Source organism: Pavona decussata, unplaced genomic scaffold, assembly GCF_977016875.1.
Source record: "Pavona decussata unplaced genomic scaffold, jaPavDecu1.1 SCAFFOLD_225, whole genome shotgun sequence".
Lineage (NCBI taxonomy): Eukaryota > Metazoa > Cnidaria > Anthozoa > Scleractinia > Agariciidae > Pavona > Pavona decussata.
The window spans coordinates 801,451-827,500 of NW_028145630.1; the positions used below are offsets into that span (position 1 = coordinate 801,451).

The following is a 26,050-nucleotide window of genomic DNA, read 5'->3' on the forward strand; positions in this document are numbered from 1 at the left end:
ATAAAAATCACTTTTATTCAATAAGCGCAGACACTTTTCAGGTCAAATTGGAATTTAGAAGTGCTGGTTTTTGAGGAAGGGAAAATCAGAGTACTCGGAGAACAACCTCTTCATCTTGGGGCAAAACAAACTCAACCCACATATGAAGCAGAGTCTGGAAATTGAACCAGGGCCACTGATTGGTCATAGGCAAGTGCTCTCACCACTGCACCATCTCTGCTGTCCCAAAGGTGTACCAATAAGTTTAACTGGAAGTGGTCAAAGCCAGGTTTACCTGTACTTTCTCGGTGCTTCTTTAACAGCCTCACACTGGAGGCCAGAATGCCTTTTTTACATGCAACAGGATGTGGCCATGATACAACCTTAATCTATATACAAAATACTGATTAATAAATGCACCGCTGGTAATACAGATTAAGTCCATCTTGGAGCACTGTCAAATGAAAATACAATTTATTGACTTTTTTAAATGAAAGCAAGTAAAACAATTATTGTGCGGCAGCTTTCTGTTACAATTTGTATGGCACACTTAAAACAATAAAGTTCACAGAATGGCAAAACAGCCCAAAATAATAATCATTATTATTGATAGCAATTTGATTACAGTCAGCCTACACCACAAGAAATAAGCAAATGAGGAGAGACCAAACTGTATCAGATTCCATGTGCATTCAAAACACCTTCAGGATTATAATTTGGTATCTGTAATAGGAAAGTCCAAAAGAGCAAGCTATTTTCAGTCATTCTTTTTAAGAGGAAATTTGCCTCCTTTTTATAAATTATACAGACCTTTAGTTTCTAGGACGAGTACGACTACAAATAGGAGATTGACTTCAAGTTTTTTTAAAAGAAGTATTAAGAACAGATATATCCAAGGAAGCTTCATTTTACTCTTTGTGAGTGACAAACTTGATGCAGTTGTTTTTAACAATGATAGCTAAACCCTTATGTGATTCCACAAAGACAAGATCACCTTACGTTTCATTCAAGAACTTGTTTTCGTCACCACGACGACATTCTCGCAAAAACTCGAAGCAAAATGACAACAGCTATCTCATTTTTCCCGCCAAAATGACACTGGTTCACTTGTGCCACTTTGTCTATATTGGAAAAAGTTGTAGTCGTACTTGTACTAGAATCTACAGGTTTATAATTACAGAGCACCAGTAACAGCCAGGTATGCAAGTAAAATGATTCAAATCCCTGAGCTGTTACATGTAGAACAAACAAAACCATCTGCATTGGATTTTTCATTCCCATAACTGTACATAAAACTAAAAAAAATGTTCAAACCGAGAGTTCAAACCCTTTCTGAAAGTTCTGTGTACTGGAGGTTTGAATTAAACCCAAACTTTGTGCTTGAAAAATCTGCCAATGGCACAAACATTATTTGATCCCTGGAAAAGCAACGAACAAACAAAATTTAAAATTAAAATCTGATGTGAACATAAAAATTGCCACAGCATGGCACAGGGAAAGCTCTAATGCACAATAAATATAACTAAGTATTAAAAGTAATACTTTCTAATTATCACTAACTGAGATTCTGTACAACATTTCTCTGCAAGCACCTAAAGAAACTTATAATTTAATGGTACAGGTACATGTTACGGTAATTTTGTTCAGTGACTTTGTCAACCTGACTATGCAAAATATGAAAAAAAAGAATAAAAATTAAATACTTTTTTTTTTACAATAAACTGATTCTTTGTCAAACAACAAGAATCCATAACATTGGAATCCTAAAATGTTGTAAGTGTTCTTGATAAGGCCTGATCCTGTTAATTTATCCAAATATAATTATGATAATATATGCAAACAAATGCAAATATATGCAAACATATTGTTTTGCTTTTGTTGTCCAGAACACTGGATGGTATGACTTAAAGAAAGTTCGCAGCGAACTTATACTTTTAAAATATTTAAATCTCTGCAACTAAAGTAGTAAAATCAGGAAATACCTGGATGTGTAGTCTGTTGAAATCCTTTATTACAGGAGGTTTGTCTAAATTAAACAGGTTTCTTGACAAGCAGATAAATTAAATTTATGGCTAGTTTTTAACTTTCACTTATTTTATAACACTTCTTTCCAATGTGTTCTTGGGTACCTTGCTGTCTACTGACCTCATCAACCCCAATAAATTGAAAATAATCAAGTCTCAACATCTTATGTATTATTGCTCACCAGTTAATTCTTAATATATTCATGATTTACATTGAACATGAATAAAAAATTAAAGTTCTTTGAAGAAAGAAAATGAAAAACATAAACTGCCAACCTGCAGTCGTATTTGGCAACCTTGTAAATTCTTATCTGTTTCAAATTAAGATAAACAATACAATGTAACACCAAATTCTCCCAAAGAAAGTAACAGAAATTTTAAACACCCAATACTTATTAAAAGTACTTATTTAAAGGGCTGCCACTGATCAGGAAAAAAGTTCTCTCACTATCTGCTTCAATCACAAACCAGTTTTTACTGAATTCTTCGGTGATAAGTAATAAACAGTTTTTTACCTTCATTGTCTTGCTTAAAAAACAAAATCATTGATTTACGATTACCAAATCCTTGTTGCAAACCAAACATAAAATTCCCCAACTTAAAGGACAAAGGAATGCCCAACACACGAAAAAGAAACTTCCAGACCTACTTGACAAATTTTGTTTTCGCTATGATAGTTTTTCTTGCTCCACTAGAAGAAAAAGTTTTTCACAATGTCAGATGTGACCAGTAGCTTTGCTGAAAATGTTGCCAAAACAGAATCTTTGCCGCATCTGAAATGTGCCAATGTGAATGTGCATTTCTGTCCAACTTGACAAAGTACTACCATGAAGAAATTAACCTCTGTTTTGTTCCCTGATCAATGCAGCCCTTCCCTTGAAGCACCAGTAGGGATTACTTATCCATAAGAGAAAGCTGGATGACTTTCTCCAGCTCCTCCTCTTCCTGTTTTCGCAGTCGCTCATCTTCCTCCAGCTGTTGTTCCGATAGTGCCATTGCCAGCTGCAGGTCCTCATCATACATGACGGCTCCATCTCCTTGCTGTCTGTCTTCAGGCGGGTTTTGTGTAGCTTCAGTACCTTCAGTGTCAGTCTCTCCCATGCTTTCCCTTATGGCACTAAATTACAAAAAAACAATCAGCAAGTAAACAACACAATGTTCAATAAATTATAATAATTATATGTAGCATGAAATGAGGCAGATAACTTTGGAATGATGTTCCTGATTTGAAATCCAACGACCCATTTCTTTTCTTTTTACAAATTAATTTTCTATTGGTTGATGGTAATTTTCAGACGTGCTCCAGGCATTCCATAAAATTGTAAATAAATTGTTCGTGCTCAGTGCAAAACTGACCTATGTTGTATTTCAGATTGCTTAATTTTTGTTGTTTAGCTCTGATTCACCAGTGAGAGGTTTTGCAAATGGCCTTGAATTCGTTCAGGAAACATTGCTCCAATGTTTTATCGGCTGATTTGTTCTTCTTTGAAAATCTTGCCCATAATCATATATTTTTATTGCCAACAAAGTGCAAAGTAGCGGATAAAATATTGGCGCTATCCCCTCACCCCCTTAATACTAAATGTTAACATGGTGTTCTTACATAGCTGCAACCCACAGCCTACTCTCCTGAGTGTGTAAAGGGCAAATCTTGACATTTCATGATAATGTACAAACCTCCAAGTTAAACATTTTCTTTGAAGTGGTCACTTGGCAACTACATGTAATTCGTGAGACTTAGCAGTAAGGTTGACAACTCTCAGGTTACCATTGCAACTAAAATTTTGGTCCTTGCATGTAATGGTCACAACTTGAGGGTTGATGTATGTGTACAGTCAATCATTAACAGCCAATCCACCTTTGAAATAAATTATTAAATATGCTAAACTTGTAGTATACCGTTGAAGGTCATCCTCTGTTTCCTGTTGACTGTCTCTCAAAGCCCGCAGAGACATCAAATGTGCAGGGTCCTGCTGGTACTCCAGTAAACTCTGCTGTATTGCCAGCTGAAGCATCTCGTCTTCTTCGTCTCTGAGAGGAGCTGTCAAAGAAACATCAATGAAAATGCAGTGAGTTGACAAAACTTAACATAGCACAGTCACAGACAACCACGAAGTTAATGCTGCCCACTTATCCTTGTGGCCACTTCCAAAGTTTTATTACGCATAAAAAGTAAGCTGTTCTTACTAAAGATTCAGGGGATAACTGTCTCATATTTTACAATCTTTTGATTTTACAAAGAAATCTTTTCTGTCAGTACCAGTCATAAAGGATAATAAACTTCAAGAAGACATTGTAATGACAGAACACAACAAGGCAGAGGCACCAGGGGTGGGGGGCAGTATTCTACTACTGTAGCCCCTGTACTTAGTTATCTCCCCCTGGTGGTAACTGACGTGAGGGAGGTATAACAGAAGGAGGGCAGCTGCATGCTGGTTCGTACCACTTTCCAATTGAAGGGCTGGGAGCATAACCGACCTATGTCGAATTTCAGCCCGTTTTTCGATGTAGCTCGGATTTGTCCAAACTTTTGCATGTGAACTGCAATTCGATTGAAAACCATTGTCCAGTATTTTTTCACGCCGCTTTGTGTTTCGTATTAATGCCATTGAGAAATTTTGCCATCTTGTAAAGATATATCGGTAACATTATAGACACTGGATGACCAAAAGGACAATGCACTGAGGATTAAATACTTGTATTCAATATACACTCGTTGTCTTGGAAACACGGCACACGAAAGCGGTGTTTTTCGCGGGAGCAACGAAAAGAATGCTGTCACGCTTTTATTTGATTCTGCTACAAACTACTACGTACGTGACAGGAATGTCCCAAATGTAAACAGTTACATTCTCCAAGAGAAAATGTGTCCATTTCCTGGCGTAAAATCCAGCTTTGTCCCGTTTGTCGAAATATCACTCTTGATAACGCAAAATACTAGCATTCTACACGATTAACAGGAAGACATGTAGCCATTTCAATGATTAACAACGATTAACGGCAGTTCTATTAAAAGGTAAAGACTATCTATTCTTTTTATGACCAGTCAGTGTTAACCGTTGAAAATCTATGTTAATCGTACTTTTATTGAATCATTGCCTTGAAATTGTCAAGTTAATCGTTACATACCGAATTTCAAGCCTGGCAAACCACAACTAAGGCTTGCAAAACACCTTGTATATGGCGGGATTTGTCTCTGATGCTCCCGCGGGATTTGATAATCGAATTGAAAAATTCGCCACGGCACAGTCATCACTACCAAGGAGGGATTCTTTGGACAACATTTCCACCAGTTCCTGTGAACTGCATTCGTCAATTTCATAACTTTTCAAAAGATCCATAGATGTCGTGCGTTTACAAACTTCACCAAACAAAAGCGAAACCAACTAGCCAGTACGATACGCAAGTTGTTTATCCCGACTGCCTTGATCTATTTTGGGCTTGTTACAACCCGCAGAAGCAAACCATGATATCATCTCAAACGTTACTTATAGCAACAACAACTGGTGCGACTAAACATGGCTCGTGGACAGTGGAAACTTTTAGCCTACCGATAATTTGGAAAACGAGTCTGACGTGGACAAAACCTATAAAAAAATTTGCTATCCAAGCGCGTTCACTTGTAGACAAGCAAACTACCAAATCCCCCTTCCCCCCCCCCCCCCCCCCCTGACTCAATGTTGTCTTTTGGGTCACGAACAGTTTCCTGGCAAGCATCGCTTCCCACATCAACATTGCATAAGGGGGAGGGGGGGAGGGAGAAGTAACTGTGGTAGAATTATGAAGGGAGAAACAGTAAGTGAGTGGTTTTTTGGCTGTCTGTGTTCGGTTGTCATTGCATAGGGGGAGGGGGTGGGAGGGAGAAGTAAGGAAGTGGTTTTTGTTCTGTTCGTGTTTGGTTTTCTCAAGGATTTTGTCCACGATTGTAAAACCGCGAAATGTTTTCCAAACCAGGGAGAGCCAAAATTCGGACAAATCCGTGCGAAATCGAAAGCCGCGCTAAAATCCGACATAAGTCGGTTATGCTCTCAGACCTTCAATTTAAGTATGCACTCACCCACAGGTTGATCCAAATTAACCTCTCTATATCCAGCTGGAGCATCAAAACAAGTTGTCTCTATGACACAGCGTGCAGCTAGATCTGATGAAGCAGCCAACAGCCTCTCATCCTGCTCAGCAGAAGCTTCACTGTCCTGGTCAATCTCTTGAATATCAGCTTTAATAGCATGCACTCCACTTACTGGTGACTCTCCTCCACCGATATTGCCAAATGTAACTTTGGCATTGAGAACATGAAAAAGTGGAATTTCTAAATAAAACAAATGACAATAAAATTAGACATGAGATAATTATCAGTGATGACAGTCAATGGACATCATTCCAGGTAGATTACTGCTAAAAAGTTGCCATTTGAATGGTCACACATGCAGACATTCTATCTTAGTTTCAAACATCATTTATTAACAATTCAAACATAGAATGACTTTAACTGAGGGAATAGACCTTTCTCACTCGGCGACCACGTTGATTCTCAGGAGGATAAAAAGCTCTGTTTACGCATGGCACGCCTCGCACTGAATTTGCATGTGGGCAAGGCTAGCTGACCATGGTTTAAGACACATTAGTTTTATGTGGCTAGTGACCGCTTTATGCCTTCTGGACACTGCACAAACTGTATCTAGACAACATCTAACTTTTTGGTTTCGCCAGATTGAAACCCATTTAGACCATGGTTTTGTTCAACCCTGTCTGAACTTTGTTAATAAACAACAACAACAACAACAACTTTATTTAATATTCACATCTTTTACAGGAATACGCAGTCTGCATATACAATGTAGCAGGGCTAATCAAAGTGGGCTGTGTAACTTAATAATTATTACATTTTACAAAATTAATGTACTAATTAAAGTAAAATAACTGGCCTACAGAGATTATCCATGAATTACTTCAAACCAGTATCACTAATCTCCCTAGAGAACAGTAAACTCCCTTAGATGAGGCTCGGTAAGGGTTATTCCTAATTAAGCTTGCTACTTTAAAGGGAAGCCATTGGTACAATAAAAGGTCAAGGGCGCCCTACAAGACTTATGAATGAGTAAACTTTATTACTTAACCTATTTTGACTGGGAATCCAGCTGGAAGATGTAGTTCAATAAAGTCCCTCAGCTTGGCAAAATGAGTGTTACTGATTGCCTGTAATATTGTAAAACAAATAAAAACAAATTTACCAGTATTTGTCTGAGTTAGAGTAGACAAGAAAAGACAAGATGTAATCTGTAACTGTCTTCAATTAATACTTTATCCAGTACAGAACTCCTAAAATAACACATTTTAATTGCTGGAAAGAAGATATTTTCTCTTTGGAAAACTGAGGTCTGGTATCATCTGGTATGTATTGACAAACCATTTAAAAATCCTAGTAAGGAGCCACTCTGTAAACAGACTAGCATTCCAGCCAGAGGAATAGCAGCTGCAATATTCCTGTTTGTCTTAGTTATGTTGAAAAAAGTTGGAAAATCTTTGGTAAAAATGTTGTGAATGTGTGGGCTACCTCAAGGAAGACAAAGGAAGAATAGAAGAGGGAGAGATTTTGATTTTTACAGATTGAAGCACCATCACCCTATTACCCTGCAAGCAGAGACCCCTTCGATTTTCTTAGAAATATCAGATTGAAGGGAGCTTTGCTCGCAGCCCAGCCATATTTCCCCTGTCGGATGGAGCTCAGAGGAAAGATAATATCATCAGATGACGTGTCTTTACTATAAGTTTTAAATTACTCACCAACAATTTGATAATTGGAAGTACTTGTTCCCGAAGAGACAGAGGGTGTTTATCAGCCATTGAAATGGTAGCCTTGAACTTTTGTTTCTTAACTGTCATTTCCTTTAATTTGCCAATATCTTCAATCAGACAAAAAAGAAACAATCAGAACATATTATATTTATAGAGCATATGTATTTCACTAGAACTGGGAACACTGGCCAGGACGTTTTTAGTCTTAGAAACTATGAACAAGGGTGGAGGAGTGAATCCCACTCCTCTCTCCAATAGTAATATCTTCAAGGCGTTAAGCCATGACAGTGAAACTTAGGGGACCATTTCCTTGTTTCTCTGGTAAATTTACACCAAAATATTGGTGTGTTATTTGAAAACATACTCATGCTGACATACCACACTGTTGCAAAAGGGTTACACAGTTAGAAAATATTGCACCTTTTTCAGGGTCAAAAATATTATCTGCTGGTAAATAAACCATTTTCAAATTCCTACCTCTAGTATTAGGCTCTTCAGGAGGGTTAAAATATCCCTCTATGCTCATGTGGTATGGATTGGAAGATGCACGGTCTATATCAGATCCAACCTGTTCATCCTGCTGATTAACAAACAAGGTAAAAAAGTCATTTGGACTTTCATGTGGCACAGGGGAGGCACACATACTCACTTTTTTTAAGTGTTTTGAATGGGAATGAAGGCAGTTGCATGTTTTTAAGCTTATAGTGTCAAATATTCTTCACGTAATACTAAAAGTTTTTTGCCTTCAATAAGAGCTGGCATCCATCAAAGCTCAGGCAGATATTCTGTTAAAATCTGTTGTGAACACCCAGCTCTGTTACACCAAGTCAAAAGACAAACTTCTTCATATTTAGTTTTCCACAAAAATACTCCCTCCATTTGATCTAATTGAGTAAAAGTTTAAACTGACCATGAGTTGTGAGAAATTAAATAAAAATCAACCTTACTGTGCCTTGCTAAGCAAGACCAATTGAAGGGTTTCCTGCAAAGACGTGTATTTCACTTTTTAGGCCAAAGCGTCACACAAAATGCTCCAAAGTTGCCAGGTTTTAGCATCATACCATGCACTTCTGGTTTGGTGTTTTTTTTTTTAATGTATATCCATATTATTTCCTTTTTGCCTACAGGGTAAATTTCAAAGAATTTTATCTGTCACTTCTTAAAGCGGAGTGAAGCAAAATTCCTAGTAAATTAACCTTCAGTAGGTACAAAAATTTGAAATCCTACTTGTACAAAACCTGCAGTATGAACAGGCTAAAACTGGATAAGTTTGGAGCAGTTTTATGACTTTTTCACCAAAAAAAAAAAAGAGATAGAGATATGCTACTTTTGCAAGCAACCCTTCAATTAAAGGGCTGAGAGCATAACTGACCTAAATGACACTTCAGATTGCTTTTTGTTGTTTCAGCTCAGATCCACCAGTGAGAGGTTTTGCATACAGTGCCTTGAATTCCTTCAGGTAACGTTGCCCAATGTCTTAGCTGAGGCTTTGCGCTTCATTTTGTGACAAAAAACTTAATATGATTATGTGCAAGATTTCCATTTTTAGTTGGTTGTTGCTAGGAAGAGATCATGATATCAAAACATCAACCACTGAGAACATTTTACCTCTGTGTTGGCTGAAAAATTCTCCTCCTCAATTCCCAAGAGAGTTTGAAGACCATTTGCAGCAAATGTGTCATTTGTATCTAAATCAGAATAAAAGTATATAATTAAAAACACCTAACAATAACCAAAAACTAGCCGGATAATTTAGTAAAAAGGAACTAATTAAATTTTATTTATTAATATTATTTTACATAAAGTCTGCACAAATATTTTTAAATACAGTCGAACCTCCCGTAAGCGACCACGCATAATGTCAAGGATATGTGGTCACTTACGGGAGGTGGTCGCTTACCAGAGGTCAGACCACAGGGGGTCTAAATTTCGGGTAATTTACATACGGGTAATTGCCGAGACCTAACCCTTTTGCCAGTGCTTATAGAAACGCATAGGCAAAAAATGTTAGGGTCTATGGTGATAATTGTTCGTATCTCACAAATTACTTAATACAGCGATTGAGTAGCCCAGAAAGGAGAGACCTGGGACATTTTTCAACCAATCTCAATTCTCCCCCCTTTCAGCATAAAAACCAAAAAAAATCAAGCAACAGCCAAAATTAACACCAGAAAGCAATTAAGTAGTATATAAAAATCAGAAAAAAATCAAAAATCCGACTACTTTTTCAAAAAAAAGTGTCCCAAATCAAGTAAACGTGCTTCACAACATTTTAAGAGGAAACCGCTTAAGACTTCCTTTCTTGTGGCGAATTGAAATATTACATCAGCTTTAGAGGAAGTCAAAAGTAAAAACTTCCTAACCGAAGAAAAATAGTATCACGTTTGTTCGATTACATCATGTTAAAACCACTTGATTGGTCATCCTTTGACAGGATTGACTTCCTTTTTCTTTTATAAAAGAGCAATCAACACATTTTCGCATCAATTTTAAAATGGCTGATGATGGGGAAATGTTCTGGGATGACACTTGTGGTACTGAATTGCTTGGCGTTGCAACAAATTTAACTATCTCTAAAGAACAAGAAGCAATACTGAAGGAATATATTAACTACCACGATGAAATGAAAACATTTCTTGAGACCTGTCTTGATAAAGGACAAAAAGAAGATGAAATCGCGGCGAGTGTTTACTTCAAAGAAAACAAACCAAGCAAACCGAAAGCGAGTCTTGGAAACTTGTTTGGGCACAGAAGTCGGAGACACCAACAAACTGTGGAAGAAATGCATGAATTTCTGAAATCAAGAATCATAAATCAGCAACTTCAAGAAGCAGAGCCTGCTTTTAACTCTTCTGTTTACCAAAGTTGGGAAGAAATTTCACTTCAAATAGAAAAACACATACTCTTCGGTAAACATAAAAAAAATCAAGCTCTTGTTGCGGACATCAATCTTGGTCTTCTCTTGGAAAGTGGATCACAAATTTATCAAAGGGAAAAAATTATCAAGCGCGTGACTGGAACTTTCGATAAGTGGATTACAAATAACACAGACATTTCTGTTCGTCATGCAAGAAGACTTAGAGCTTTGGCAAAGGCTTTACAACCATTTCCACGCTTGAAAAAACTTGATTTAACAACAACAGAGATGTGCAACAACCTATCAAATATTCTCAAAGTTCTTGAGATTCCTGAGTTTAAAACCTTTTGGTCACAAACAACTTGAAACTTTTTTTATCGTTGCCAAGAAAACAATGCCTTAGAAACAGCGGCCATAAATGTCCGCCGTTGTCAAGAAAACAATGCCTTAGAAACAGTGGCCATAAATGTCCGCCGTTGTCAAGAAAACAATGCCTTAGAAACAGTGGCCATAAATGTCCGCCGTTGCCAAGAAAACAATGCCTTAGAAACAGCGGCCATAAATGTCCGCCGTTGCCAAGAAAAAAAATGTCTTTAAAACTAAATAAAATGATTTTTATTTCATACGCTTGTGATGTTTATTTTTCACCAAACTAAAATTTACATATCTTCTTTGGATATGTAAATTAATCGCTTTTAATTTTTTTCCCGCAAAACAAACAACGAAAAACCTCCTGATCTCTTCTCAAATTCAACTCTCAACTCGTTACGTCGAGAAGTGATCCGAGTTTTTTTTGATATTTTTTTTTAATCTCCTCTTTCAAGGCTTCAACATCAACTGGCTTCGTCTCAGGCTCACTCTTCACTTTCACTTCCTTCATTTGTTTATTTCGAAGTCTCTCTTTCATCGAAAAATATTTTTCAACCTCTCGCAAAATCAAGTCAAACTCACCATCAGAAATAAATCCATCCTTCAATGCTTTTGAAATCAATCTATTTACGGACAAAAGCGACGATTCAGCAAGAGAAACCGTTTTTTCATGTTTTCTAACTTTTCTTTCAAAATTCACACTTCCAGCCATTGAAGCCAATGATATGAGAGTCGTGATCAATGCTGTCAAACTCAAAGGAACTCCGACGGCAATCCCGATTCCACTCAATGAAGTTCCAACACTGCTTGATGCCAACACGGTTGTCAAAAATACTGAAACGGATGTTATTTTCGAAGCGATTAATTTTGCTCTCTTGTATTTTTTGCTCACTCGTTTGTAATGAGAAATTTCGCCTTCGAGTTGTTTTTGACAATCACAAATCTTTTTCAATCTGAATTGCGCAACGTCGCTTCGCTCGCTCACTTCGTTCGCTTCGAGAGAAGGATAAAGTTGTGGCGCACTTGGAATAATATTTTGTTCACTCATATTTTATTAAAAGATCTCAAATAATTTCAAATTCAAATCTCAACGGAAGCCCATTAAAATCGATGAACTCACCAGTTTCTTCCGTCACTGTGATTCGCAAAGAATCGATTATTTTTTTCCCACCTGCTATTTTCCGAAACGGGCTATGTTTTGATGAATATTCAACTCTTTCGAAAGGACTTCCTTTGATGTCAAAACACGCCAAAACATTTGAAGGTTTTTCATTGAAAAAATTTTCGTTTTTATCAACAAGATCGCAGTTGATGAAGAGGTTGTTGAATGAAGCCAAACGATTGATGATGGTATCTCCACTTTTCAGAGTGTGCCGTCGTTGGGCTTTTGGCGAAACATCCTGACTGATATCAATCAGACCAAGAAGATGAGTCAGGTCACGATCAAAAATAACTTTTCTTCCAAGAGGATTTTCAATCACAATTGGACCTTTTTGGTCATCAAGTTTTACTTTGATGTTTACTTTTTCAAGTATTTTCTTTATATCTTTACCGATTGTGTAAAGAGTGTAATTTCCAGGATAAATTCTATTGACAGCACTAACGTTTTTGTCATCAAATATGCTGATTTCTCCTCTTTCTTTCAAATTAAACCAAGAATTATAAAAAGAGCAACTGATCAACCTGATGAACCCAAATTTTTCAATTGGTTCATCAAAGTAAACCGTGTGATCATTTGAATTTGTCAAAACAGTCAAAACAACCATTTTATTTTCAAAACATAAAAAATGGAAAACTTGTTAAAATGGATAGATTCCCACCCAAAAGAAGCAAAAAGACTTTCCGAACAAGCAGAAGAAAAAGCGTGGCGAAACTTCAAAGCCAAATTTCCCAACGCTGACCTCAGCAAATTCGTTGCACAAGTGGATATGACCGACAAAACACACGCAACAGCTCAAATAAATTTGGTTATTGTTCCCGGTCAACATTGGCAAATTGTTTCACCCAACCCCAAAGATTGGTCTGTTGAAATGAAGAAAGCTCTTGGATTTGGAGGCTTTCCAATCGAGCTAATTCTCAATTCAAATCCTTCAAATCCAGTTCCAGCTGTTCCATTTTCAGACAAAATCCCCGAATCTTTTGGGGAAATCCTTAACCAACCAATCAAAATTTTTGTAAAACCCAACGAAAGCTTCACAACAAAATTCCGAGAAATTTTTGCGAAAACAAAGATCACCCACAAAACAGCAAAAGAATCAAGAAAATGGCTGAATCAACCAAACATGGACCATTGGCCGCAACAACTCAACTTTGCCTTTTGGTGCGCAACAACAGCTTCTGGAATCTCAAGACATCTCGTCAATTCACTCCCACCTCAAATCAAGTCCTTTCTTCTTTTCCACATTTATTTCACAACAAGAAGGATTCTCTTCGAAATGGGAGGAATTCAAAGTGAATCTGCTCTCCCAGGTGATCCCACATTCAGTCAAACTGAAAACAAATTCGACATTCCTTCATACAAGAGAATCTGTGCAGAATTTCAAATCTCGCCAAACGCAGATTTCAGATTCACCTTTGGTCAAAATTTTGGACTTGGATATGTTAACATATTTTATCCAGGAGAAGGAGACTATGCACAAAAGCATTGGACTTATCCTCCAGCAACCCTTCAAAACCCATCAAGTCAAAGATTCTCCGATGAAGGCGGAACTGACGCAAAAGGAAACAGAATTGATTTCATCAGAAACGATCAAGGAGCTGACAAACAATTCGAATTTTTCATGTCAAACGGACCTCTCAATGGACTTTCTCAAGCAGGAATGGCAAGAATCAATCAATCAATTGAAGCATTCGTTTATTGCATTCTTGGAGCACAAGTCAACGTTAGATCGTCAATCCTTGGTGAATTTGGAGGCGCAAAGGAAGCTCAAAGAGAATTTCTCGTCCTCATGGAAGATGCAATCAGACAGCCTGACTTGTCAAAAAGCATCAGTAGATATCAGCTTGCGATTGATGAGGCAAAAGTCAGGCTTGATCTTGCCATTTCACCAGGAACATGGTTGATGCCTTCAAATTTTGTCATTAACACTCAAAGCACAGTTGGATACAACAACAATCTGAAAAAAGCAACTGGAAACATGAAACTCGGAGTCAACTCTGATGTCAATGTTGACTTAAAAAAAGTTGGAGCCAGGAATATGGATGGAGGACAATCAAAAAACAACAGATCAACTTCGCATTCTTCAAATCCAGAAAATGAAAACAAAAATACAAAACCACCGTCTTTGGATTCACAACAAGTCACAAAACAACTTCAGGAAGCGAGTGAAAACCAAGAAAAAGAAGAATCAAGTCAACACGAAACTTTCAAATCTGGCGTCATCATTGCAGCATCACTCGGAGCATTTGCCATTTATCGGATTTTTCGTTGAGTCCAATCCAATGGATTAAACTCAATTTTTAACTCGCTATCGCGCGCTCGCTCCGCTCGCTTTCTTTTGAATCTTTTCAACCATGAAAACTGCAACAGCAAGAATCAACAGCCAAGCGTTTTTTCCAAGGAATCCAACAACTTGTCCTGCAGTTTTGAAGATGAAACTGACGATTGAACCAATCAATCCAGGAAGAAGTTGACCAAGCTTTTTTCCAAGATCTTTCAAAGCATTTCCAACTCCTTTGGCAACAGATTTGAGTCCTTTTGAGAGCGCATTCACAATCACACCGATTGTTGTGCCAACAGCAAGGAAAACAGCAAAAACTGTGAATCCATATTTCTTGAAAATGTTTTTGATTTTCTCTCGAAGAGGCCTTTCTCTTTCTATTTCTTCAATTTGTGTTCCCAGCCTGGCAAGCTCCTCTTCATTTTCTGCAACTCTTGCCTCAACTTCTGCTCTCAGTTGGGAAGAAGTGTTTTCATCTTCTAGGATTACTTTATCATTTTCAATTTGTTTTTTTAGTTCAGCCTCTCTTTCATTCAGTTCATCAATGGTTTTTGTCGTGTTGAGCCTTTCTTCAAGAGTGTTTCTTTCTTTTTGTTTTTTTGCAAGATCAGATTTGAGTTTGTCAACCTTTGCTTGTTCTTTTTCTTTCGCTTTCACTTGTTTCTGCAAATCCACATTTTCTTTTTTTGCATTTTCAAAATCTTTTTGCAAATTCTTTTTCATTTGCTTCAGTCTTTGCAATTCTGTTTGATTTTCAAGACTCGAACCATGTTCTTCTTCCAGTGCATCAATTTTTGCTTGCGTTTTTTCGAGTTTGTTTCTATAATCTCTGATTTCTTGAGCATTTTTTTGGAGTTCTTCAGCATTCTTTTCTGCTTTTTTCAATTGTTTTTCTGCTTCTCTCAGTCTCTGCCGGTTTTCTCTTATTTCAGAATTATCTTTAGCGATCAAAGATTCAGCATCAGTTCCTAAAGCAGATAATATTTCTTTTGGCAATTGTGGGTTTAATCTTTCTTTTCCTGTTGTTTGCTCTTTGGTCATTAATGGGTAGAATTTTTTCCCACTTTTTTTCATCCTGACTTCTATCTTATCTTTGAAAAACGAAGCTTCGAGTTTATCATCTTCTGCATTTGGGTATAATATACTGAGATCATCCCATGCATCTTTTGTGAGGGATTGCGCTTCTCCCCACGTTTGTCGACCTTGAGTTTCACCTTCAATGAAAGATGTTTCTGCAGTTTTTGGTCTTGCTCCTTCTTTTCCATAATCTCTGTTCATTGTTGTCTTTGGAGTACTTTCACTGGGATTCTTTATTTCTTGATCAGAATCTTCATCATCATCATCATCATCATCTTTATCTTCATTTTTATCTCCTTCATCAGGATCAAGATCTTCTAAAGGAATGTATTCTGCCATTTTAAAAATAATATATTAAAATGGAAGTCAGTGAAAAAATCAATCCGAATTTTGAGAAAAAAACATCAAACGCTCTCAAGGCAGACAGAACTGTTCACAGAGTCACATTCAACCCAAACAAAGCTTCCCCAGGTGAAACACTCAGGATTCCAGTTCCAAAGCTTCATGAGGGAACAGTCTTGGTTCCAGATTCACTCGCGTTGATTTTTGATTTGCTTGTGAGTGGCCATGCAAATAATTTTCTGGTAAACAATGTTTCAAGAGCGTTGGTTTCCAGATTGAAAATCAAGTTTGCTGGAGAAATTCTCGTTGACACAGACGGTTGGGATCTTTTTAAGCTCTGGGAAGATCTTTTTTTGACAAAACACGAACGAGAAAACATGTTGAGTGAGGGAATTCAATCTGAGGCTCTCTCAAAAATCAGATCCAATGCTGGAGACAAACCAACTTCTTCAGTCGTGAAGGAAAACAAGCTCAATGATATCTTCAAAAGCAAATACAGAATCAGACTTGATCACGAAATTTTGAAAGATCACGGAGTTTTTTATCCAAGAGCCTTGTCTGATGAACTGGTTTTTGAATTGACCCTTGCTCCTGCAAGCGGTGTTGTGAAGGGATCAGATGCAACAAAACTTGCATATGAATTGACAAACATTCAGCTTGAATATGAGGTTATTCAAAGCAAAAAGCTTTCAGATGAAGTCAATTCAAATCTTCTCAACGGAGATCGTTTCATGTTTGAGCATGTCACTCATCACAAAACAATCACAATTGCAAAGGGAACAGACTCAATCATCAACGAATCAATCAATGTTCCGAGAAGATCAATGAAGGGAATCCTCCTCCTTTTCTTCGAACCTTACACTGCAGGTGCAAGAGATTCAGAAAAAACATTCAATCCTGACATCACAGAGGTGAAAGTTGACGTGAATGGAGTTCCAAACAAGATTTTCAGTCAAGGAATGAAAACGAGAGACATGTTTGATGAAGTTTTCAGAAGATTTGGAAAGGAAAACTCGTCAATGAACGCAACTGAATTCTTTGCTGGAGACAAGTTTGCATTGTTCATCGATCTCAGGAGCATGAAAGACAATGATCTTCATGGAAGTGGAATGAGATTGGTAAACACAAAAGACGGAGTTTATTTGTCAATCAAAAGAAAAGCAAGTGGTTCAGGAAATGTCAAATGCCACATCTTCATCTTGGCTGATGCACAGTTCAGCATTTTGAACAAAGAGCTTGAGAGTGTGGCATATTAATTTCTTTTTGATCAATCAAAAAGAAATTTTTCAAACCGGAGGCAATTCAGTTCCAGGAGGAACAATCATTAACTCTTCTCTGACGAATCCTCTTTTTGGTCCATCTTTCAAATAATAAAGAACCGGTTCTTTTTCATTCACAATTGCTCTGTCAATTGAAAAAACTTTCAGAGACCAATTCGGATCAGTTGCTCTTCTTTGACCTCCTTCAAGTTCACCAGGAGCAAAAAGAAACCTCACATTCACTGAAGAATCGAGTCTCTTTTCATTTTTTCCAACAGGTCTTGAATAATTTGGTTTCTTCGAATCAACCACCTTTTCTCTGATTGCGTCAATTGGTTTCTTTCCTGTAAGTCGAGTTGTTTCATTGTTCAATGCTTTCACAACTTCTGGAAGCCTTTTCACCCATTCTGTGGATCTTTCACCAGATTTAAAGTTCATTTCTTGGGAATATTGAAAACTGAAAAGTCTTTCACCCAAAGTTCGATTGAATCTCTCAACAATTCCTTGATCACGGTGAACATTTGGATTTCCTCTTCTGATTCTCGTTTCATGTTTCAACATTTCCCTTGTCACTTCACCCATGAATTCTCTTCCTGGATCAACTTGAAGAATTTTTGGCCATTTCAAAGGTCCTTTGTAAATTTTCTGAAAAGCCTTTGAAACTTCAGAAGAATCTTTTGAAGTGAGAGGTTCAGCAGCTTTGAACCTGCTTGCAACATCAACAACAGTCAAGGCATATTTGAAAATCTTTCTCCCTCTTGGGAGTTTATCGTGAGGAAGAAAGAGAAGATCAGCTTGATGAACTGCATTGGGAAGTTCAACGTCAAATGTTGGTCTTTGGATGTTTTTGGGAACAGGAAGATAAATTTGCCAGATCGCTTGTTTCATGAGCCAGATTTTTGCTTCATTTTCGGGAACACCGGATTCTTGAGAAAGTTTTTTCACTGCTTGAAGGCCTTTCCAATATCCTTTTGGGGAATAATAAATTTTTGAGAGTTTCTTTTTTGACATTTTAAAGGAAATGACTTGCTGCAAATCCAAGAGCCAAGGCTGATCCTCCAACAAAGATCAACTCTCCCTGTTTTTGAGATTCGCTTGGTTTGTAAAAGTCTGAAAATTGGGGTTCTTTGAGATGCTCAATTTTTTGTTGATGAACCTTGTTATAAAGCTTCAAAGCATAATCAGTGTTTGCGAAATTTTGTTTTGCTTCATCTTTCATTCTGTCATTTGTTTGAATCCAATCATTCAATTTTGCACGATTTTCTTCGTATTTTGCGAGTTCTTTTTGATATTTTTCAACTGCCAGGTTGTGTCTCTTTTTTTCCTCAAGTGAGGCTGATTCTGAATCTCCAGAAATAAATTTTGCGAGATAAGATCCACCAACAAAGGCGGTTGCATTGATTATTGCTCCTCCAATCATGATTGCGATGCTTGCCATTTTAACTTGGCAATATTTTTTGTTTTTCAAGATAATCTTTTGTTGCCAAAGAGGCAGCAGTGATGACAGTGAATTTCACATAGTTCATGAGATTTGAGGAAGGATCAGAAGTCATTGGTTCCTTGATGACTTTCTTTGCAAGCCAACCAAATCCTGCAGCCAATCCAGTGATTGTTGCAGCATCAGTCATTGTTTTCACGAGTTTATTGTCTGACATTTTATTTGAAAAAACAAATTAATCCATTTGTTTTAATTTTGGAATTTTTTTTGTTGCAGCTTGCTGCGTTCCACTATGTGGGACTTGAGTAACGTTTTGCCTTTCAACTTCAGCCATATGATCAATCAATTCTTTTTGTGCTTTTTTTGTTTCCACTTTGTTTTTTTTGAAAAGACTTTTCAATTCTTCCCTTTTGTAATACAATCCAACAACTGAAACCGCAATGCTGGCAACAGAAAGCACTTGAGTGAGTGAAAATGAACTGCTTTGTTCGTTTTTCAAGTCTTCACTTGATGGAGGGTTTTCTTTTTGCGTTTCGATTTTAGTGTCGGCTTTTGCTTTTTTCTTTGCTTCTCTTGCTTTTTTGTTGTGTTCAGCAAGTTTTTTTCCAGCTGCAATTCTTCCTGGATTTTTTGGAACTGTTTGTTTCACTGTTGTTGTGATTTGTTCAGAATCAGGTTCTTTTTTTTCAAGTTCTTTTTCAGAACTTGTTTCAGTTTCTTTAACTTCTTGAGTCTCCATTTTAAATGATTTTTCAATTTTTTGTTATTTCATTTAAAATGGAAAAATTAAACAAAGAAGAACTTGAAGTGCTTTTGGAATATTTCAAAAATGAATCAGAAGAAAACAGACAAAAACATCAGCAATATCTTGAAAAAGACAATCTTCAAGAAAATCATGAGTCAACATTTCATTTCTTTCGAAACCAAACGGGAGAAACAAAGACAAGACTCATGCAAGTTTTTAATGACAGACTCAAACACGAGATGAGGTTGAAAGAGGGTATCTTGAAGGATGTTGAAAAAATTGTTGAAAATGAGAGAAAAACACCTTTCTTTCACAAGGTTCTTGGTTATTCTGTTTCTCTTTTTCTTTTGTTGAGATCAATGCAAATAATAATGAAAAATTAATTTTTTTTTTCATTTTTTTTATTTTTTTTATTTTTATATAAAATATGACTCTTGAACCTGAAAAATTCAAATTGATACCATCAAGTTACAAAGGCAACAATTTCGAAAAAATTCAATACGATGGCAAAGATCTTCTCCAAAAACTTAGGGGTGATTTTGTCATCACAAAATATGGTCAAAGACTGCAACTTGTTCTTAAACCTGACAATTACGAGATTTTTGATCGGATCCATCGTTTGGCAGGAAAAGAAAATGTTACTTGTTTTGGTGGTATCGGCATTTCTATGAACAAAAATACTCCATTTTTTGATGAGTTCAACAAAAGAATGGATCAAAGCAAATGTTTCAATGAAAACAGAGAAATCAAAATGCGTGGTTGTGTTCTGGCGTGTTTTTCATCATTTTCAAAGAACGGTGTGCTTCTCAACCTTTATGCAAAGCAAGTCAAAGTAAATGAATTTTTGAAGAATGATTTGACGAATGAAGAGATTGAGTCATTTTTTGATCTTGAAGATTAATTTCATTTGGTTTCCAAATGAAATTTTTTTGAAAAACTCAAATAAAAAACAATTTTTTTTCCAAAAATTCTTTTATCATTTCAATTCCATCCAAATAATCTTTTCTAATATAATCACCCAATGAATCTTTGATTATTTCAATTTCTTCAATTTCAATCAATTCTTTTGCTGCAATATTTTCGTTATACCCATCTGGAGGCGGGGAATCTTCATCAAAATCTTGATAATCATTATGAACTTCATCAAATTTCAAAATTCTTTCTTCAATTTTTTTTTCCTTCGATTTTTTTTCTTGAACTTTTTTTTGAATTGATTTTTCGTTTTCTATTATCCATTCAAGAATTTCAATTGACTCATTTAAAAATTCTCTGATTTCATCAGGATCTTGATAATTTTTTTCATAATTTGGTTCTAAAATTTCTTCAATTTCATAAAACAAATCATCATATTGTCCATTTGTTGCTGAATTAATAAATCTATAATATTTTTCTGAAATTTCATAAGTTTTATCAAGGATTTTTTCAATTTCCAAACATAAATTTTCATAAACACTGAATTGATCGAAAATTTCTTGTTTTTTTGCATTTCTTATTTCCCAATGACACATTAGTTTTTTATGGAAAAAATTCTCGTTGAAATTGTTTTTTGCGAGAACTCAGGCTGATAATGATTGAAGACTTTCCATTTTATTTAAAAATAAAAAAAAAAATTTTTTGAATTTTTTGAATTTTTTTTCAAGTTATTCCTCAGGTTCTTATCAAGTTCTTCTTCAATTTCTTTCACAGGTTCTTTTCAAGTTCTTTTTCAAGTTCTTCTTCAATTTCTTTCACAGGTTCTTTCACAGGTTCTTCGCTTCTATTCGCTCCTTCTTCAAGTTTCAAACTGTTTGCTGCCAAAAGACTTGCACTCGCAGCAGCCATGTATTTTCCGTATTTCAAATAAAGACTTCCAGCAATCAAATTGAGTTCTCTGTTCACAATGAAATCATTTTTCAACCCACTCAAAAACTTTTCTTGGTCAAGAGGAAGAAAAAAACAAAGTGCTTTTGCACTGGCTTGCAAAAATGTTTCAACAATTGCACCACAAGTTTTCGAAGACAAAGAAGCTTCGTATCTTTTGAAATATTTTTCAACATCTTTCTTTGAAAGTCTTTTGATTTGATCTTGTGTGAGTTCAACTCCAATCATTTCCTTGCATTGACCACTTGCAGCCAAAATGGCAAGATTTTCTCTGTGATCTGTTTCAATTGGTTGGGGTTCAGTTTCAAGAAGCGCCATGACTTCATTAATTGATTCGTTCGCTTGGATTTCCATTTTAAATGAAGTGGAAATTTTTTTCAGTTCAAAGAAATTTCAAAAGGATGTCTGAGGGAGAAATCAAGATGAGAAAATTTGACTTCTTTCAACTCTTTCATGTATTTTTCCTTTTCATCTTTTGTCAAATCTCCTGCGAATTCTTCGAAGACTGTTTTCATGTCTTTTGCTGATGGAGTGAAAAAAAGAATCAAAGAAGCAATGTTTTCTCTGAAAGGTTTTGCTATGCTTGACATTTGTTGAGTGAGAACCCAAACGCTGATCCCTGAATGTCTTGCAGAAAAAGCAAGTTTCACAAGTTCATTTGTCCTTTTTTTCACGTCTTTTGATGAAGCGCAATCATCGAGAATGATCAATGTGTTTGTTCCTTCAAAGGCAAAAGAGATTATTTTGAGCCAGTCATTGATTTGATGGTGTTCTGGGATGATAATGAAAAAATCTTTGTCATTCTCAGCAAAATTATCCCAGGTTTTGTTGTTGACGAAGGTTGGACAAATGAGAAAAATGAAATCAAATTTTTGATTAAATTTTGTTTTAAGAAGATTCACAATAAAAGTTGTTTTTCCTGAATTTGTTGGACCAACAATCAAAGCATTGAATGGAATGTTTTCTGGATTCATTTTGTTATTTTATAATGTCCATGTGCAAACGTGTGAATTCCATCCTCTCTGATGATTCTCTTATCATCATTTGCAGAAAGAGCAATCTTGTTGACTGTTTCTGTGAAAATTTCGTGTTTATGTGATCTGATGATATTCATTGATCTCATTTGTTTTTTTCCTGAAATGAGACAATCTTTGTAATCTTGGTGAGTGATTGTTTTTTTGATGACTGATTTTTTGATTCCTTTGCACTTTTTTTCTTCCTTTCCTTCATGCATTTTCACAGAATAAAGTTTTGCCCTGAGTCCAACAAACTCTTCGATGATTTTTCCCCCAGCTTCGTCTTTCATCATTCCAATGACTTTTTTGTTTAATCCAGTTGGAATGTTTGATGGATGGTTTTTTTCAAAATTTGATGTGTCAAACTTTTCATAAACATCATTTAAAATGTCTTTGAAAAAGTCTTCTGTTTCGATCTCATAGCAAAGAGAATCAGTGTCAGTGAAAAGAAGTTTTGCTTTTTCTTGATATTTAGGTTTGATGTAATCATAATGAAAGTCAAAGATGAGAGTTTTTGAGACGTCAAGAATCGACATTCCACAATAAATTGGTTTGTCAAAAAGAAGTTTCACTCTTTTCATGTGAATTGCAATAAGATTTTCATCAAATATTGTGCAACTTTCAAAGTTTGGTTTTGCTGCGAATCGCAATGCTGACTTTCTGTTGTTGACCAATTTGATATCCACCCTTTTCCTGATGTTTTCCATGGTTTTTCCGAAAACAGAATTGTTCATGAGTTTGAAAAAATCTTTTTCGAAATCATTCTTTCCGTTTGCTCTTAGTTTTGTGTTGAGTTCAATGTAAGGTTTCAACCAGGCTTCCTCTTTGAATTTGATGATTCTGTGAATCTTTTTCAGTTTGAGTCCCATTTGGAGATATTGCTTCAGATTTCTGTGATGAATCACATATTTTTCTTTTTTGTTGAGAGTTGGAATGAGTTTTTCAACATTGTTGACAATGATTCTTTCAGGAGCAAGTGGGAGATCATTGTGGAGATCGTGAAGTTCTTTTGGGTAATCAAGGTCAACTTCAAGAATGCAAGGAAAATTTCTCCAGTCATTGAATTCTTTTTCGTCAACCCATTCAAATCCACCTACAGGAAGAGGTTCACACATTGCCCAACCATAAAGATTGTTTGCATCAAGATAAGGGATAAATGTTGAAGGTTTTTCTGGGTTGAAATCTTTCATATACTTATTGTTTGCTTTTCCAAATCTGTTTGAAATCATTGAAACACCACCTCTGGTGCCTTTTTCAATCATTTGAAGCATGTCAATGTCTGTGAGGAGTTCAAGTTTCACTTCAGTTTTCTTCAAAGATGCATCCCATGCAAGTCCAGGAGAAGTGAAATACCATGCTGGATCAAGTTCATAGTTTTCAAGGCAAACGTTTCTGAATTCCTCAAAAACATCAGCAAGGAGAAGGACATCTGTTTTGAGATAAAGATCGTGATAAACTCCCATGTTTTTGCATTTGAAAGTTTTCCAAACTTTTTGAGCATGCTCAAAGTCTTGTTGTGTGATGTGTTCATCGTTGAGTTTTGAATAAAATTTTTCTTTTGGGGGAAGATTTGTTTCTTGAAATTTGTTGATGTTGTCCATGAAGTCATAAGGATAAACTCCTTTTTTTGAAAGAAGATCAAGTTTTTCTCCCAGTTCTTTTTTTTCTTCTTCAGAAAGTTTTTCTTCTTCCAGGGTTTTTCCTCTTTCTTTCAATTTTTCTCTCAAAAGACTTTTTTTTGTTTCAATCTTTTTGTCTCTTTCCAGATTCTTGACCAATGCATCAAGAGAAGATGCCATGAATTTGAAAGAATCAATGAATCTGATGTCATGTCGGATCAAATGTTCTTTTCCTTCTTTGTCAATCCAGCTTCCCACAATAATTTTTTTTGTGAATGAAATGTATTTTTCCTCGTTGTTTGGAATACATCTGATGTCTCCTTCAGTTTTTCCGAGATTCTTGACGAAAAGATGAGCGTCATAATTTTGAAGATTGTGAAAAATCACTGGAGTAAACCATGGCTTTCTGTATTTTAGATTGCATGAGTTGTGAGCTGCTCCTCGGAATTTCCCAGTGAAGTGACAGTGATCTCTGACTTTTTTTTCGTCTTCTTCAAATTCTTCTTGGCAAATCCAACATTTTGTTGATTCGTTGAAATCTTTCCAGTCATTTTGTGTCATAATCAAGGGTTTTGGTGGAATATTTTGAATCCTTGTGATATCATCTTCAATCATTTCAACAAAGATTTGAGAAATGTCTGCGTTTTCACTTTTCATTCGATATGTCACAGTTTTTGAAAGATTTTCGTTAAAAGAGCATTTGATGTGATAACAAAACCCACAAGGTTTGTGTTTTTGAAACTGGTTGGTGAAACAATTTTTTGGATTTGGTTCACATCCGCTGATTGATTCAACAAGACTCTCGAAATCAGCATAAATGACAAATGGCATTTTTTGTGAGCGAATGTGATTTTCGAATTGGATAAAAGTTCCCTCTTCTGGCATTTCGATGAATTCATTGCTTTGACAAATCTCTTTGTGAATTTCAAGTTTTTCATTTGTTTGAAAAGCATTCAAGCATCTTAAACAAATATGAATTGATCCATTGTGTTTTGTGATTTGACTTGACAACAGTTTGCTCATGTCTTTGATGAGACAATAATGCTTTTTTTCACAATCTGCAATCAAAAGAAGATTGATTTGGTGTTGCCTTTCTGGAGCTTTGAATATTTTAAGAGGATAAACAACTTCTTGAAATCCAAAAACATTGATTGAAATGTTTTGATTTGATTTTTCAAAATGTGTTATTTGTTTCACATCAATTGGAAATTTCAGTCCATTCCAATTGAGTCTTTTTGAATTTTCCCTGAGATTTTTGTCAATTCTTTCAGGATGTTTATCTGCAGGAAAAAGTGCTCTGGTGACACACCATTTGAAGCATTCATTATCATCATTTTTCATGTTGATAATTGCTTTTTTGTTTGCTAGAATTTTTGGCAGTGGGATGTATGATCTCCCTCTGAGTGGGATGTATTGTGTCATTTGAACGTCAAGTGACAGAACTCTTTCAAGAACCCAGTTTGATCCTCTGTTAGTGAAATTTTGAAATCTTTCTTTGATTGTTTCAATCATAGAGTCAATGATTTCTGATTCATTCGTCCCTTCATGATTTTCAATTGTTTGAGAATGAAAATATGGATAAGCAGTTATAATATTTCCGTTGGTCAAATCAGTTCTTGTCATATAGCAATTGAGAATGAGTCTAATTCTTGTTTGTCGATTTTCTCTCATCAATCGCAAAACATCTGGTTTGACAAATTGCATAAATTCACTTTCATCAAAATTTCCTTCTGATTCAATTCGAAATTGTCTTGCAAAACCACTCAATGCAGTTGCTGTTTCTGTGATTTTTGCTCTTATTCTATTGATTTCTTTCAATTTTGAGATTTTTTTGTCTTTCTCGATTTCTTCGGGTGTTGATATTTTGATTTTTGGAAGAGAAGGGCTTGTTGGTTTTCTCAAACCAAGCATTTCCTCAAGTTCTCTGATTTCTTGGCGATTTTTTTCTTCAACTTTTCTTCTTTGAATTTGATCTTGATTTTTTTTCACTGCCCTTGTTGGTTGGATAATTTGTGAATTTATTTCTGGAACTGGTTCATCAAAAATGGGTGAGAGGTTTCGAGCTCTTTCACGTTCTCGTTCAAGAGCTTGATTTATCGCATCAACGAGTTCTGCTTTTCTCAATCGACTGAATCTTCTCAGTCCAAGCCTTTTTGCTTCAGCTTTTAATTCTGGAACTTTCAATCTGTCCATTTTATATATTTTTTTTTTTAATTTTTTTTAAAAATT

General features: G+C 35.9%; 1 protein-coding gene across 1 annotated transcript in view; it reads right to left on the reverse strand.

The window, feature by feature from the left end:
• Window positions 1–436: 436 nt before the first annotated feature.
• Window positions 437–26,050, reverse strand: part of LOC146458955 (ankyrin repeat domain-containing protein 13D-like) — a 30,556-nt gene continuing 4,942 nt past the window's right edge. Inside the window, exons 4-10 of the mRNA XM_085090140.1 lie at window positions 9,408–9,487; window positions 8,277–8,376; window positions 7,788–7,906; window positions 7,121–7,199; window positions 6,061–6,312; window positions 3,903–4,044; window positions 437–3,120 (exon numbers count right to left, since the gene is read on the reverse strand). Coding sequence (XP_084946266.1) covers window positions 2,898–3,120; window positions 3,903–4,044; window positions 6,061–6,312; window positions 7,121–7,199; window positions 7,788–7,906; window positions 8,277–8,376; window positions 9,408–9,487 — 995 coding nt within the window. The 3' untranslated portion in view covers window positions 437–2,897. The remainder of the gene's footprint in view (window positions 3,121–3,902; window positions 4,045–6,060; window positions 6,313–7,120; window positions 7,200–7,787; window positions 7,907–8,276; window positions 8,377–9,407; window positions 9,488–26,050) is intronic.